Below are 15,199 nucleotides of genomic sequence, written 5' to 3' on the forward strand. Positions count from 1 at the left end.
CGTATCATGTTGATCGGGTACTATTGGCCGTCCCTCCAGCTAGACTGTGAAAAGTTAGCTCGGGACTGTGAGACGTGCCAACTGTTTGCCCGGATGCCTGGACGACCGGCAACCTTCTATCAGCCGGTCACGACTGCAATTCCCTTTGCTAGGTGGGGGGTAGATATCCTGGGCCCTTTCCCTCAGCTCTCCGGTCGGAGAAAGTTCGTGATTGTCGCCATCGATTACTTCTCCAAGTGGATAGAAGCCGAGCCCTTAGCCACGATCACTTCTCAGCAATGTGCTCGTTTCCTTTGGCGCAATGTGATTTCCCGCTTTGGTGTGCCCGTACATCTCATCAGCGACAACGGCCGCCAATTCGTAAGCCAGTATTTCCAAAACTTCTTGGCCACGATCGGGACGACCCACGTCCGGTCGTCGGTGGCTTACCCGCAAGGAAATGGGCAAGTGGAAAATGCTAACCAGACGATTTTGGAAGGTCTAAAAAAGAAGCTACACTCGGCTGGTCGTAGTTGGGCCGATGAGTTGCCATATGTGTTGTGGACTTATCGGACGACCTCGAGGGAAGCTACTTTGGAGACCCCTTTCGCCCTGGTTTATGGAGCAGAAGCCCGACTCCAGATCGAGGCTTGGATCCCGACCGAGCGAGAAAGAACCTACAATGCGGAGGAGAACGAACACGCGATGGTCATGGATCTCGATGGGGTCGAGGAAAAAAGAGAGTTAGCCGCTCGGCGTATGACCGAGTATCAGAAGCGAGTCAAGAGTTCAAAGGACGTCCGGGTCAACCCTCGTTATTTCCAGGTGGGAGATTACGTTCTACGACGAAGGGAGGCCAGTCAACCTTTGGAAGGTGGAAAGCTAGCTCAAAATTGGGAAGGGCCGTACATCATCAGCGCTATCATACGGCCGGGGACGTACCGACTGGAGACGACAACCGGTCGGGTAATCGAGGAGACTTGGAATTCCGAGCACCTCATTATGTTTAGGCATTAGCCTATTTTTTGTAACCTTTGGACGAAGTGGGGGCTCGACCTACGAGTTAGTCCCGGTCGTCATTTGTAATTAAATTTATCATTGTAAATATTTGTTTAACCGCCTGCGAGCGGGAAGGTTTAATGTATATACGATCGGTGATTGCTCGACCGTTTGCATACGGCGGCCCGGTCGGTTATCCTCTTTACCTTCACTGCGCGCAGTTTAATTCATCGTAAACATACATCGACCGAGCGAGTCTATCGACCGGTCATACGCGCTCCTCTTCGGAGGACATTTGGGTCACGCCATTGATCGGGAAAGCTAGGAGCTCTCAGCAATTCCCCGATCCGTCCAACTTCTTTCCACTATCGCACCCACTCGTGCCTCGAAGGTACAATAGTGTGGGGGCTGGGATGAAGGAAGTATCTGCAGGCCCGTCGCTCGGGAGAAACCCGACCGTAGAGGCTTACTCATTTTCAAAATTTCGACAAGGCCTGAAGATCGGGTAAACCCGATCGGGTTGGTCAGTTTGACGTCGAAGGTATGGACGCACGACCGGGCCATAAGGCCGTAAGGTTGGCTGTCGAACGAGTCGAGTAGTGCATGACCGGGCCAAAAGGCCATAAGGTCGAGCATTTAAGGTCGGCACGTGCATAATTAAAATAAAAGTGCGGAAAAGAGAGACGAGCGACACAAGATATACAAAAAAACGAGTTTTATTGAATGAAAAGAGTCCCCGGTACAAAATCGGGACCGGGCTCCCGACCAGCGTCACTTACAAAAAGAAGTAAAACTTAAACCTATTCTATTTCTTCGCCTCGGCACCACTCTTCTTCGACAAATCCGCTCCGCTCGGGGTAGCCACGACTTCGCTCGCTTTGGGTTGTTCTTTCGGCTCGAATGGTGCAGGCCCCGGGTCGGGTATCTCGTCGGGAAGCGTAGTCAAAACCAGTTGAAGATCATCTCCGTCGAGGGCTTGTTCCATGATCTTCCGCGTCTGGTCGCGCATCTTCCGTTGGCCGGCTTTGTACGCCCACCGGCCAAACGTCCATACGAGCTTTTCTCCGATCTCCGTGCCCCGAACGGATTGAAGAAAATGAGTGCCCGACTCGTTGTCCCGGAAGAGATGTCGGGCGAGTTTATCCGGGTCGTTTTGACGAGCCTTAGCTCGGCCGGTTCCCCGATCGCCTGCTGGGCGACCTGCTCCGAGAGATCCCGCTCGGCTTTAACCCTTTCGAGCTCGGCCTCCAGTTCCCGGATCTCCTGTAGTCGCCGGTTGACGACTTTCTTCAAGGCCTCGGCTTCGTTGGCCTGTAAGGCCCGCTGCTGAAGAAATTAGGCCGCTCGGGAGATCTGCAGTGCACAAAACGATCAAGTTAGCCGAGTGGAGTTACTTTAGAGAAAACTTGAAAGAAGGAAATATGTTTACCTCAGCCAGGTCGTGACCGATCTTCTCGGCTACCTGGCTCGGGGTCAGCTTAGAAATGTCCTCCTTGGCTGACCCGGCGTTCCCGATCCGGGCGAGGATCGAAGATCCACCTTTGCTGCCCCCGCCTGAGGGCGTCGGGCTGTGCTGCTCACGGCGCCGTTTCAGGGCCCCGGTCTCGGAGACGTTCTTCTCCGTCGTCTTCTCCTTGCCCTTCCCGACCGCCACTCGGGCGACCAGGACCTCCGAAGCGTCCACCACGTAGCCTTCAGCCGTGGTGACAGTCGATGCCCTTATCGGTCGGGCGACCGGGATCTCCTTTTCCCCGGCCGGTTTGGCCTGGGCTTTCTTCTTGCCAAGTGAAATCTTGGCCACCGGGCGTAGCGGGATGTCTTCATCTCCAAAACCGGCCATCTCTGCAAATAAAAGAAAGGGTTAGATCGAGTTAAAGGCCCGGTCGGGCTATTAAGGTCGGAAAAGAAGGCTAATGTTGAACCTTTGCCCTTTCGTTTTCCCCGGGCGGGCATCCTTGCGATCGTAACGCCCCGGGGTTCGGGCTTGTACTTCTCGGGCATATCGTATACGGGTTCGGGCAAGTTGGCCGCTTCGAGGGACTCGGGCGTCTTAAAGATTTGGTATTCGTAAATCTCGCCCGAGATTTTGGTGACGGCGTCTATAAGGGCCTGAGTCTCGGTTGGGATAACTTGTTTTCAGAAACGCTGACTCCAGACCCTCTCGACCGGGAGGATCCATGGATCATATTTCACTGAAAAGATCCGATTTCTCCACCCCCGGTTGTTCCCGGGCAGCCCCTCAATCGAGCACTTGTCTGCTCGGGATTGGGTCATCAGGAATCCACCCCCGTACGCGGCTGCCAACACCTTCACCTGGTAAACGAAGTTGAACAGCTCCATGGTGCAGGCTAAGTTGTGCCGACCGCAGATCTGGGGAAAGCACGCGATTATCCGGTGCGCGTTCGGGCAGATCTGTCCGGGCATAACCTGGTAGTAGCCCAGGAATGCGGTGAGGAGGCTCGAGAAAGGGAAAGTGATCGGGGCCATGAGGGAGTCGTAGTGCATCCCGAGCCACTTTCCCCGGTGTCGCTCGATGACGTTCCCGAGCTGCCTGCTGGTGTCGAACTCGACCCGACCGGCAAGAGTTGCAGCAATTCTGCTTGCTTCTCCTTTTGTTAGCAAACTCTTTTGGCCCTCGACGCTTTCGCTGTTGAGGAACTCAAACCCGTCCCCGTTTGGCGCCGCCGGCCCGGCCGGGTCTTCCTCGACCGCTTCTGCTTCGCCTGCCCGATTGCCCTCTTGGGGCTCGGTTTGAGGGTAATCCCCTATTACCCTCGTAGGCGTTCCCCTGGCATCTTCAGCCGGGGAATTTCGTCCGCTCGTGGACGTGTCGTCGCTCCCCGACCCGCTGGAGCTCGATCCCGATCTCCCCGATGAGCTTGGCGACACTGCTGGCTCGGGGGCTCGGTCGGGGATCTGTTGTGATCGTTGCTCGACCTCCGGAGAGTAGGACATGATGTCCACCTCCTCGCTGCTCTGTTCGATCGTGTTGTCGTAGTCTGCGACGGAGACGTTCTGGCTATCCGAATCCGACATGTTTCTCTACCTAAAGGTCGGTCGGGGTTAGTACAGGGTTCGGGAAGTTAGATCAGAGTTAGTTCTACCCTACTCCTATGCGAAGCTAAAAATAAAGCGCTGGAAAAAGCTCGAGATTAGAGGGCTTACCGGTTGAAGACACTTGGGAAAAGCTTGAAGCTTGGTTTGCTCGACTGCTTCACTGAACTGCTGCTCGGGACTCTCTGAGGGTACCGATCGCTTCAATGGATTGAGGAAAGTTCAAATGAAGGCCTCAAGGGCCTATTTATAGGGGAGCATTTAGGCGGGAAACGAGTCCACTTGCATGACACGACCCGCGCTGATTCCGATGCGACCGTTGCAGTCGCAGAGGCCGGCAGTGGCCGACACGTGGCGAGGGGAGGAATGACAGCTGGCCGATCGGTTCGGTGGCTGACGGTTGGGCTTCTTCATCCCGTCCCGTTTTTTCCCGGACGGTAAAAAAGGCCCGGGCTGGGGGGCTCTTGGTATGGAATATCCCGACCGGCATTATTTTACCCCGGCTGGTATGCCTTTGTTTTTTTCTTCTTGTCTTTGCAGGTAACAAGTCGGGCTTCTTGTGAGGAACCCGGTCGGGATCTGACCGGGAGTTGCCCGACCGATAGTATCGACCACCGAGCGGTAGCCCTTTGGCGTGAGAGCTGGCAAAGGACACGTGGCGGTTCCTTGCGACGACAGACAGGGCACCCGGGAGGATGACACGTGGTGGCTACGTGGAGAGCATGCCGAACGACCGGATTTATGTCCCCGGCGCAACGGCTATAAATACCCACAGTAGCTACAGTGTGAGGGACTTTTGGACGATCGATAGGTTGTTGTTAGAGAATCCCGACCGCAGTCAGTCGGCACTCAGAGCAACCAAGTAGATTGTACTTAGGGCCTTCACCGTGATCAATAAAGATATTTACTTGCTTTAATTGGTCTCGGGTTTATTTAGCTATTGCTTACGTAGAATTAGCAGTATCATTTCCAGGTAACAGTACCAAACATGTTATTAATTTTCCCACCGGAGTTATTACCATAAAATATATTCCTTAAAAATATTTTTCAAGAAATTTAATTTATGAGAAAGTACCAAATTAACGCCTACTTAAGTGTTGTTTGTTTGCAAAAATTCTCTGTGGAATATTTTTTCTATATTTAGTAATAATTTTGTATCGAGGCGTTTGATTCACGAAATGTAAATAAAGACAATCAATATTAAATTCAAAAGGAAAGGCATTAAGAATGAATTAAAATGGAGTACAAAGACCTGGCAATTCGTGTATACAGGTCCGTTAACAGGTCGACACGATAAAGACACGAACACGATAAGACTAAACACGGACACGACACGTTATGGTTAACGAGTTCAAATTTTTAACACAAACACGAACACGATTTATTAAAGGGTTGACACTATAGACACGTTTTGTTAACAGGTTTCAAGTCGTGTCGACACGATATGACACGAAACTCGTTTAAACCCGCTATTTCTATTCATATATTTTAAAAAACTAAAATTTAAAATTAAGTTCTATAAAAAAAAAATAAATAAAACCTACGGTTCAATCCACCAAACAAACTAAAAAATATTCAATCCATAACATTCATAAAATGATAAATAACATTCAAAAGTCATAACTAAAGGAGTCCATACTAGTTTTTAGAATCAAACTGAACACAATAAAAATTCAAATTTTAAATTGTTGAATGGTGTAGGATTTTGGCCTAATGTAGGAAATTCATCCTTAGTCATGTTCATAATATCATTTGTAATATCATTCATGATAATGGTTCTTAGCGGGTTATAAACAGGTTTGGTAAACGGGTTCGTGTTAACGGGTTAACACGATAATATTAATGGGTTAAACGGGTTCTTAATAGGTTTACCGGGTTGACCCGTTAAGACACAAAACATAACGGGTCCTTAACGGATCAACCTGTTAACAACCCGGGACATGTTAAGGCTGAACACTAACCCGTTATTTTCGTGTCCGGTTTCGTGTCGTGTTAACGAGTCGTGTCCATAATTGCCAGGTCTAAATACAATTCCCCTGTTAAGTTCATAGAACAAAAATATTTAAAAAATGAATAATATTAAATAATCAATATTTTCAATTTATTTGTTATAAATTTTACCAAATTTCTATATAAGATATTACAGTAGTACAGAACACCTAATTACAATAGCAATTTGAGCTGTAAATATTGAAAATATTTCTAGTGTAAGATTTAAAGTAAATCATACACACAATAAGACAATTTTAAAGAAAGAACTTTTTGTATTAACAAAAGAATATTATAATAGAAGTTGTAAATATAACTCTCTATCTCTCTCTAAGGATGCTTTGCTATCGTCTAATGGGATATGATATCTTAGAATGCGGAGGAATTGTCTATTTATAGCAAACCCAAAAAAAAAATATAAATTTATATGTCTAGAGATTTATAATTTTTGTTTCAGACATTTAATGCACACATAACTCATTAAATACAAACATATTTCACATTTCATTTTCAGTTCTTCATTTTCAATTCCAAAAATTTCATTTCCAGTTCTTTATTTTTCAAATTTAAAAAAATACACAAATAAGCATGTTTTTCTATTGGAATAAGGTTCAAATTGGCCACTGAACGTAACTTAAAAATGCAATTAGGCCACTGAACGAACAAAAAGTGCAATTAGGCCACTGAACACTCCAAAAACGTGCAATTAGGCCACTGAACTCTCCAAACGTATGCAATTTCACCGGATAGCAGGTTACCATCAATTTTAGCAGGTTACCTGCTTACGTGGCAGCTGAGTTGGCATTTTTAATAATTTTTAATAATTAATTTAATAATAAATTTTATAAAAAATTGAAAAAAAATTAAATAAAAAATAAAATAAAGTCGTTTTTATTTTTTTAAATAAAAATTTATTATTAAAATTTATTAAAAATGATTTAAAATTTATTAAAAATGCCAACTCAGCTGCCACGTAAGCAGATAACCTGCTAAAATTGAAAGTAACCTGCTATCAGGTGAAATTGCACATTTTTGGAGTGTTCAGTGGCCTAATTGCACTTTGTTTTCGTTCAGTGGCCTAATTGCATTTTCAGGTTACGTTCAGTGGCCAATTTGAACCTTATTCCTTTTCTATTTATTTCTTTTTCAAATTTTTAATTTTTTCAGATAGTACGTGAATACACCATTATGTTTTTGATAAAATCAAATGCAAAATGAGTTAATACCCAATATAGTTTTCAACTATAGTGATTTTACTCAAGTTAGTTCTTAATGACTTTTTTGTGTCCAGTTTAGTCATCGACTTTGATGGTTTTACACAATTTAGTCCTTTGTTAAAAATTCGGTGGCAAATTATGCTGTGCATTCGTATGCACCATGCATGGTGCATACGGATGCAAAAACGACGTCGTCTTAATAAAACGCGCGTCTCTTCTTAAAAAAAAAAAAACCAGGTTCGATTCCCAGCAACAACATATGAACTAAAATTCCATAATCGATGAACTATAATTCCATAATCGATGAACTATAATTCCATAATCGATGAACTATAATTCCATAATCTAATCTATGAACTAAAAATTCCAGAATGAATGAACTAAAATTCCATAATCTATAAACTAAAATTTCAGAATCGATGAACTACAATTCCATAATCGATGAACTATAATTCCATAATCGATGAACTATAATTCCATAATCAATGAACTATAATTCCATAATCAATGAACAATATAATGTTGTTGCTGAGAATCGAACCTGAATTTTTTTTTTTTTTTAAAGGGGAGACGCGCGTTTTTTAATAAAACGACGTCGTTTTGGCATCCGTATGCACCATGCATGGTGCATACGGATGCACAGCATAACGATTGAAATTTGGTTAGTTAACTATTAGAAATAGGACCATAATGATAATTTCTCATCCTTCATCCCATTTTGCATTATTCCTTCTTCTTCCCCTTATTAAGCCCCACACACAAATGTAGATCTTCATCCAAATCAACTTCAACTCTAAATAAATAAATAATGGAATAATGTTCAAATTGGCTACTAAATGTAAACAGAAAATGCAATTAGCCAATGAACGAAAAAAAAGTGCAATTAGACCACTGAACACTCCAAACATGCAATTAGATCACTGAACACTTTAAATGTATGCAATTTCACCGGATAGCAGGTTACCACTTACGTGACAGTTGATTTGTTATTTTTAATAATTTAAAAAAAAATTGAACAAAAATTAAATAAAAAATAAAATAAAATAAAAATGACGGGGTGACCGGCGGCCACCCCGTCCTTTTAAATTTTTGTTTTTTTTTAAAAAAAAAAAATTAAAAATTAATAAAAATGTCAATTCAGCTGCCACGTAAGCAGATAACCTACTATCAAGTGAAATTGTATACATTTGGAGTACTCAGTGGTCCAATTACACTTTTTTTTTTTTTTTTTTTTTTTTTTTTTTTTTTTTTTGTTCAGTGGTCTAATTGCATTTTCAGATTACGTTCAGTGGCCAATTTGAACCTTATTCCATAAATAAATAAGGGGAAGAAGAGGAATCATTTCCATTTCTGCGTAGATCTTAATAAGGAGAATAAGAAAGAATCGTCTCAAATATGATGAAGGATGAAAAATTACCATTAGGACCCTATTTCTAACCGTTAACTAACAAATTTTTTTAAAAAGACTAAATTGTATAAAATCATCAACGTCAGGGACTAAATTGGGTACAAAAAGTCATTTAGAATTGAGTAAAATCACTATAGTCGAGGACTATATTGAATATTAACTTAATGCAAATTTAAGAAAAGAGTTAAAGCCATATGGGGCCTTCTAGATTTTGTCACGCTTAGTCCTAAATTTTCAAATTGATCACAGATGATCCTTCGAATTTCAAATTGTTACCATTCGTGATCCAAGTAACCACCCATGGTCCCTTAACTTTCTATGGTCCTCCCAAAAGGACCACTGTTGGTTAAAACTTAATAGTTGAAGGACCATAGATGGTTAAGTTGGACCACATATTATAACAATATAAAATTCGCAGAAACACAAGTGATAAATTTAAAAATTTAAGACTAAATATGACAAAATCATTGTACTCGTAGAAACCGATTTGGTTTTAACTCATTAAGAAAACTACCAGTGGTATATATGTCACCCCTCATTGTGCATTTATGCCAACCAAACGATCCCTAACTATAAAAAAACAAATACATTGTACTTTATTCAAGTGCGTTCACTTATTAAATGCAACATATTATCCATATATTTTTGTAGAATACATAGAATCTTGAAATCATAGTATAAAACTTTGGACAAAATATAACAAAAGCAGAACAAAAAAAAAAAAATTTGGTTGTGGGAAATATGGTGACACAGATGGAGTCCTCTTCTTCTTTCTTCTTCCTCAAAAAGAATTTCTTTCTCCCTTACTTCTTTGTGCTACTAGTCATGGCTTTGTTCGTTTCCTTTTATGCCCTCGTCTTTTCCACTTCATCGTTAACATCGTTTGCCTACTCCTGGCTGCCACCACGGGTGAGTTTCCCATAATACCCTCCACACAAATTGTTAGGATCAAGCACTTGGTGAGACTCAAACTCGTAACCTAACAAACGCTTATCACTACGCCAAAAATTATAGTTAGTAGCAAAGGCGTAACTTTATTTCCTTATATACTGTCATTACATTTTTAAAAGGCAGATTGTTGAGCCTTACTCTAAATCGACTTTCGCCCAACAATCCCCAACAGTCAATTGCCAGACTTGACTCGTACCGACCTCTCCTCAACACAAATTTTGGTCTCATTTTTTTTTTTTTTTTTTTGAATTTTTTTTTTCTTTTGTGATTTTTGTGTTGGAGCAGAAGAATGAGGATAAGGTGCTACCATTTGCAATTGGAAGGAGCGAGATGGGGTGTGACATATTTAGCGGGGAGTGGATTAGGGACAAGAAATCTCACCCATTGTACGAGGAATTTGAGTGTCCTTATTTACCCCCATCCGGACAAGCATGCTTATTACAAGGCCGGCCTGACACGGATTATATGTATTGGAAATGGCAGCCTAATGGTTGCTTTGTACCTAGGTATGACATTTATATATTTTTTGAGGACTATCGACTCTATTACAAGATAGTATCTGTTAATTTTTATTAATTTTTTTTATAATTTGTTGTAGTCTAAAGAGTCAATATTCCACCGTTAGGTTTGACCTGTGACCTTCCCTGAAAGAGAGATACAATGTGCCAACTGAGCACAAAGTGCTTGGCGGCATTCAAATCTTTTATCTCTCGCGAAACACTTATCATTTTATCATTTGTTAAGCATATATGATATATAAATGGAAAATTGCACTTTTAATCCTTAAGTTATACGATAATTTTAGAATTCGTGCTTTAAGGGTTGGTCATGCTCACTTTTTGTTCTTAAGTTATCATTGATTTGCACTTTTCGTCCCTTTACTAACAAAATATTAACTAGCTAGGGACTAAATTTGCAACTTTAGTATAGTTCATGGACGAAAAGTGAGTACGAAAAGTTAATAAAATGATGCAAATTGCAATGCCAATGATAACTTAATTAGGGGAAAAAAGTGAGCACAACCAACACTTAGGAAGAATTCTATAATTACCCTATAACTTAAAGAAGAAAAGTGTAATTTTCCCTAATAATTTGTTTAAATTTTTAGTTGATACACATCATTCAATTTGATATCACAAATAACCTTATATATTATACAAGAGGGGTCATGAGATTGAATTCAATTTTTGTGTCATCCGATAAAAAGTGTTGACTATGATCCACTATTGCATGAAGCTCATCAAAAAGTAATCTGCGTACACCTTAGAGGCATGTTGAACATATATATATATATATATATATATATATATATATATATATATGTGCAGTCTAACTACTAATTTATACGTTTAGTTGAGGCGGAATGCATCATTCAATTCGATAGTTACGCTATTTATTATGTGTTGATCCAAAATGTTCATATATAACTCTGGCTTTACAAAATTTACAGTTTTAATGCTTCGTTGATGCTGGAAACTCTTAGAGGAAAAAGGATGATGTTTGTAGGCGATTCATTAAGTAGAGGTTTCTTCTTTTCCATGATCTGCCTTCTTCAGAAATTCATTGGGGACAATGCCAAATCTAGTGTTGCATATGCTGACCAGAGAATTATTTTTACAGCCAAGGTATTTAAATATATATTATATAAAAAAAAAAGGAATAATAATAAGGAATAGAGAGAATAACAATATTGTATGCTTGTTTTTTGGTACATTTAAGGAATACAATGCAACAGTTGAATTTTACTGGGCTCCGCTCCTATTTGAATCAAACTCAGACGACCCTGATAGTCATAGATTAAAAGAAAGAATTATTCGCAGAGATTCAATGAATGTGCATGGACAACATTGGAGAGGAGTTAATATTTTAGTGATACACACTTATTTCTGGTGGTTTACTGGAGCTGGATACGTCAAGATATTGTAAGTTAATAAATTCAATAATATAATTTATTCTTAAGCCATTAGCTAGTGTTGATATTGTTGTATATATATATAGGGTTGAGTTCACATGAGGACAGTAATATATAGAGGACTACACGGACAAATTAGTATCGTGCACTTAATTTAATACACAATAGCACATTAGCATACATGTAAATATCAGGTTTCGAACTCAGATTCTATTAATTAATAAACTTATGTATACCACATACACATTATGGCATACGATTACATTAGGCCATGTACAAACATACAGACTAATGGCATACGACTACATCTGTCTATACAGTCCTCTATAATATACTTGTCGTCATTTGAATACATACATACATATATATATATATATATATATATATATATATATATATATATATATATTTTGTTAACAACATCAACTATTTTAAATTTGATCATAACCTAATATTTATTGAAATGCAGGCCAGGACCATTTGAAGACAAGGTAAACAGTAGTATAGATGTGCCCCCAGAAGATGCTTATCGAATGGCATTGGAGAGCATGTTGAAATGGATAGAGGAGAATATTGATACAACTAAAACAAGGTTATTTTTCAATGGCATCTCAATAACTCATGGAAGGTTAGTGAAAGCGTGAAAGAATAGTTTTTATTGTAGTTTTTTTTTTTTTTTTTTTTTTTTTTTGGTTGGAAACTAACATTAGATATTAAAAACATAGAGGAAAAATAGTCAAATAGACTCTTGAACTTTACACGAAAGTACAATTAAGTCCTTGAACTTTTAAAAAGTTCAATTAAATACTTAAACTTATCATTTTGGTGCATCTAAATCTAGGCCAATAGTCGGTTATTCACCTGGGATAATCGGTCATTAGGTTCCAACGGTTGCTGGCCGCCTATAAGATTGAAGAAAGTCGGTCACCTTCTCCCACAAAAGAAAGCGACCGGACTGGTGCCTTCTCTAGTGGAGAAGGCGACTTGACTGGCGCCTTCTCCACGGAAGATGGCAACCGGTCATCTTCTCTAGTGCCAGAGGTGGGTTTTTTTTTTTTTTTTTTTTTTTTTTTTTTTTTTTTTTTTGAATTTTGGCTATTAGGGTGGTATACGGTGGCCAACAGTGGTAGTTTACCAGTAACCTATTGGTTACGGTAAATAGAGTTTATTTGACTCATTTGACAAGTTCATGTGTTTAAATATATCTTTTTAAAATTTAGAGGCTTAATTACACTTATGTGTAAAATTTAAAGTTATTTGACCCTTTTCCCAAACATACTAGTTAGCTAGCTAGTGTTTACTCTTTATCGAGTAAATTAGGAAAATGCTCCTCAACTATATTGATTTTACCATTTTGATTTTTGACTTTCAATTTCATCCAACAGTAGGCTTAACTATCAAATTTGTACTTATTTAAATCCTTTGGACATATTGTTCCATCCAAACTTTTACATATTTTAGAATTTTGAATGACTAAAATAGGTACAAAATTGATAGTTAAAGATATTATTTGACAAAATTGAAAATCAAGAACCAAAGTAGTGAAATCAATATAATCCAAATATATTTTGGTAATTAACTCCTTGATCCCAACCGATAAAGTTGAAATATTAAAACTTTAAAGAAATCTGATCTATTTTTGACTGAAGTATATAAAAATGGTCGTGAGCATAAAAGAGGCTAATTTAGGTTTGTCACAATGTCATTCAACTTAATTTATGAAACACTTTTTTTTAGATTGATCATGTACTAATGTTTCGTTTTCATGATAGTAATATTGTATGGGGAGGCGATCACAAAGGTAATTGTTATAACGAAACGATTCCTGTAGAAGATCCTAATTACAACATACCAACAGCATTTAAAAAGACAATGCGAATCGTTGATGAGGTGCTCAGCAAACCGAATGTGCAAATAACATTCCTAAATATCACAAGGCTATCAAACTATAGAAAGGATGCTCACGTATCAATGTACCAGAAACAATGGCGAAATACGACATCAAAAAATGTTGATTGTATCCATTGGTGTTTGCCCGGAGTTCCAGATACATGGAGCGAGCTTTTGTTTGCCAAGCTTTTCTATCCTTGAAAATTATCAAGAAAATTTTTGTACAATATAGATTATACCACATATTTATCTTACCACTCTCTAATTTTTTTTTGGTTTGCCTTTTTACTATTTTGGTTATCAAGACAAAGAGAATAAATTGAGAGAAACTTTTGGCATAAATTTTTAATTTAATGTGTTTTATGTTAAAAAAAATTATTGTGAATATACTATATTTTTAAATTAAAGTGAGTAGCAATAAAAGTACTTTTGACTAATTTTATGTATCTAGTTTGATTAATAATAATAACGTACTTCTATTTGTTAATAGTTTAATTTTTTGTGCTATGTAGTTCCAATTCCTACATAAATATTATTCAAATAATGTGTTCCCTCATGTTGGATTGAAAATAATAAGTGCGCAATTTCAATATTAATTTAAACTTTTAATTGAAATTAAACACAATTTCAAATTGGCATCATAGCATGTAAAGAGCATGTACTTCAATTTGGTATCAGAACACACAAGGAAGTGTATACTTCAATTTAGTAGCATAGCATGCAAGTGTATACATACTAGAGTCTAGAGGCGACCAAAGTCTGGGTCTAGGCCAATCCCGGACCTAGACTAGCACAGATTGGGACCGACTCAGGTAATTTAGGGTCGGTACGGTCCCATGCTGGGCAAATTATTGTGTGGACCATTGTCCACACAATGTTATGTGAATCATAACAAAAAGTACATTTTTAATATATTAAATGTACATTATTTTTGTACTGTATTTACATTATACAATATAATGTACACTCAGTACAAAAATAATGTACATTCCCTGAATACAATATAATGTACATTAGTTTTGTATTGAATTACATTATTTTACAGTATAAAAAATATTATGATCCACACAATAATGATGGCCCATGCCGGATATGTCCAATCGTTATGCCTTGGACCTGTGTCCAGCATGCTTGCTGGACACGGGTAACAGTGCCGTTAGGCACTGTTATCTCTTTTTTTTTTTTTTTTTTTTTTTTTTTTTTTTTTAATTTCAGATCACTTTGTTATAGAAGTATATGTTCATAATTTTATTACTATATGTTAATAACTATACATTCATAACTCCATAACTGTACGTTCATAACTCTATAACTGTACATTCATAACTCTATAACTGTACATTCATAACTTCATAACTGTACATTCATAACTCCATAATTGTACATTCATAATTTTCGAAGCTCTATGTTCACAATTTTAGAGCTCTATGTTCATAATTTTATCACTATATGTTCATAATTGTAAGTTCATAATGTGAGAGCTCTTTGTTCATAATTCGATCAATAACTGTACATTCATAATTCCATAACTGTAGATTCATAATCTCATAACTGTAGATTCATAACTCCATAACTGTAGATTCATAACTCTATAACTGTACATTCATAATCTTCGAAGCTCTATATCACAATTTTAAAGCTCCATGGTCATAATTTTATCACTATATATGTTCATAATTGTAAGTTCATAATGTTAGAGCTCTGTGTTCATAATTTCATAATTGCATAACTGTACATTCATAACGGCATAACTGTACATTCATAATCAAAAAAAAAAAATAAAAAATAACGCCGTTAACG

At 38.8% G+C, this 15,199-nt stretch overlaps 1 protein-coding gene across 1 annotated transcript; it reads left to right on the forward strand.

The window, feature by feature from the left end:
* Positions 1-11,022: 11,022 nt before the first annotated feature.
* LOC109154930 (protein trichome birefringence-like 33) lies at positions 11,023-13,673 on the forward strand. The gene is made up of 4 exons (XM_019302667.1): positions 11,023-11,222; positions 11,418-11,519; positions 11,979-12,137; positions 13,282-13,673. The coding sequence occupies exons 1-4, from the start codon at positions 11,170-11,172 to the stop codon at positions 13,598-13,600; spliced, it is 633 nt and encodes a 210-aa protein (XP_019158212.1). The 5' UTR covers positions 11,023-11,169; the 3' UTR covers positions 13,601-13,673.
* The last annotated feature ends 1,526 nt before the right edge of the window (positions 13,674-15,199 follow it).

The sequence above is a fragment of the Ipomoea nil genome, unplaced genomic scaffold (assembly GCF_001879475.1).
Source record: "Ipomoea nil cultivar Tokyo-kokei standard unplaced genomic scaffold, Asagao_1.1 scaffold2662, whole genome shotgun sequence".
Taxonomy (NCBI): Eukaryota; Viridiplantae; Streptophyta; class Magnoliopsida; order Solanales; family Convolvulaceae; genus Ipomoea; species Ipomoea nil.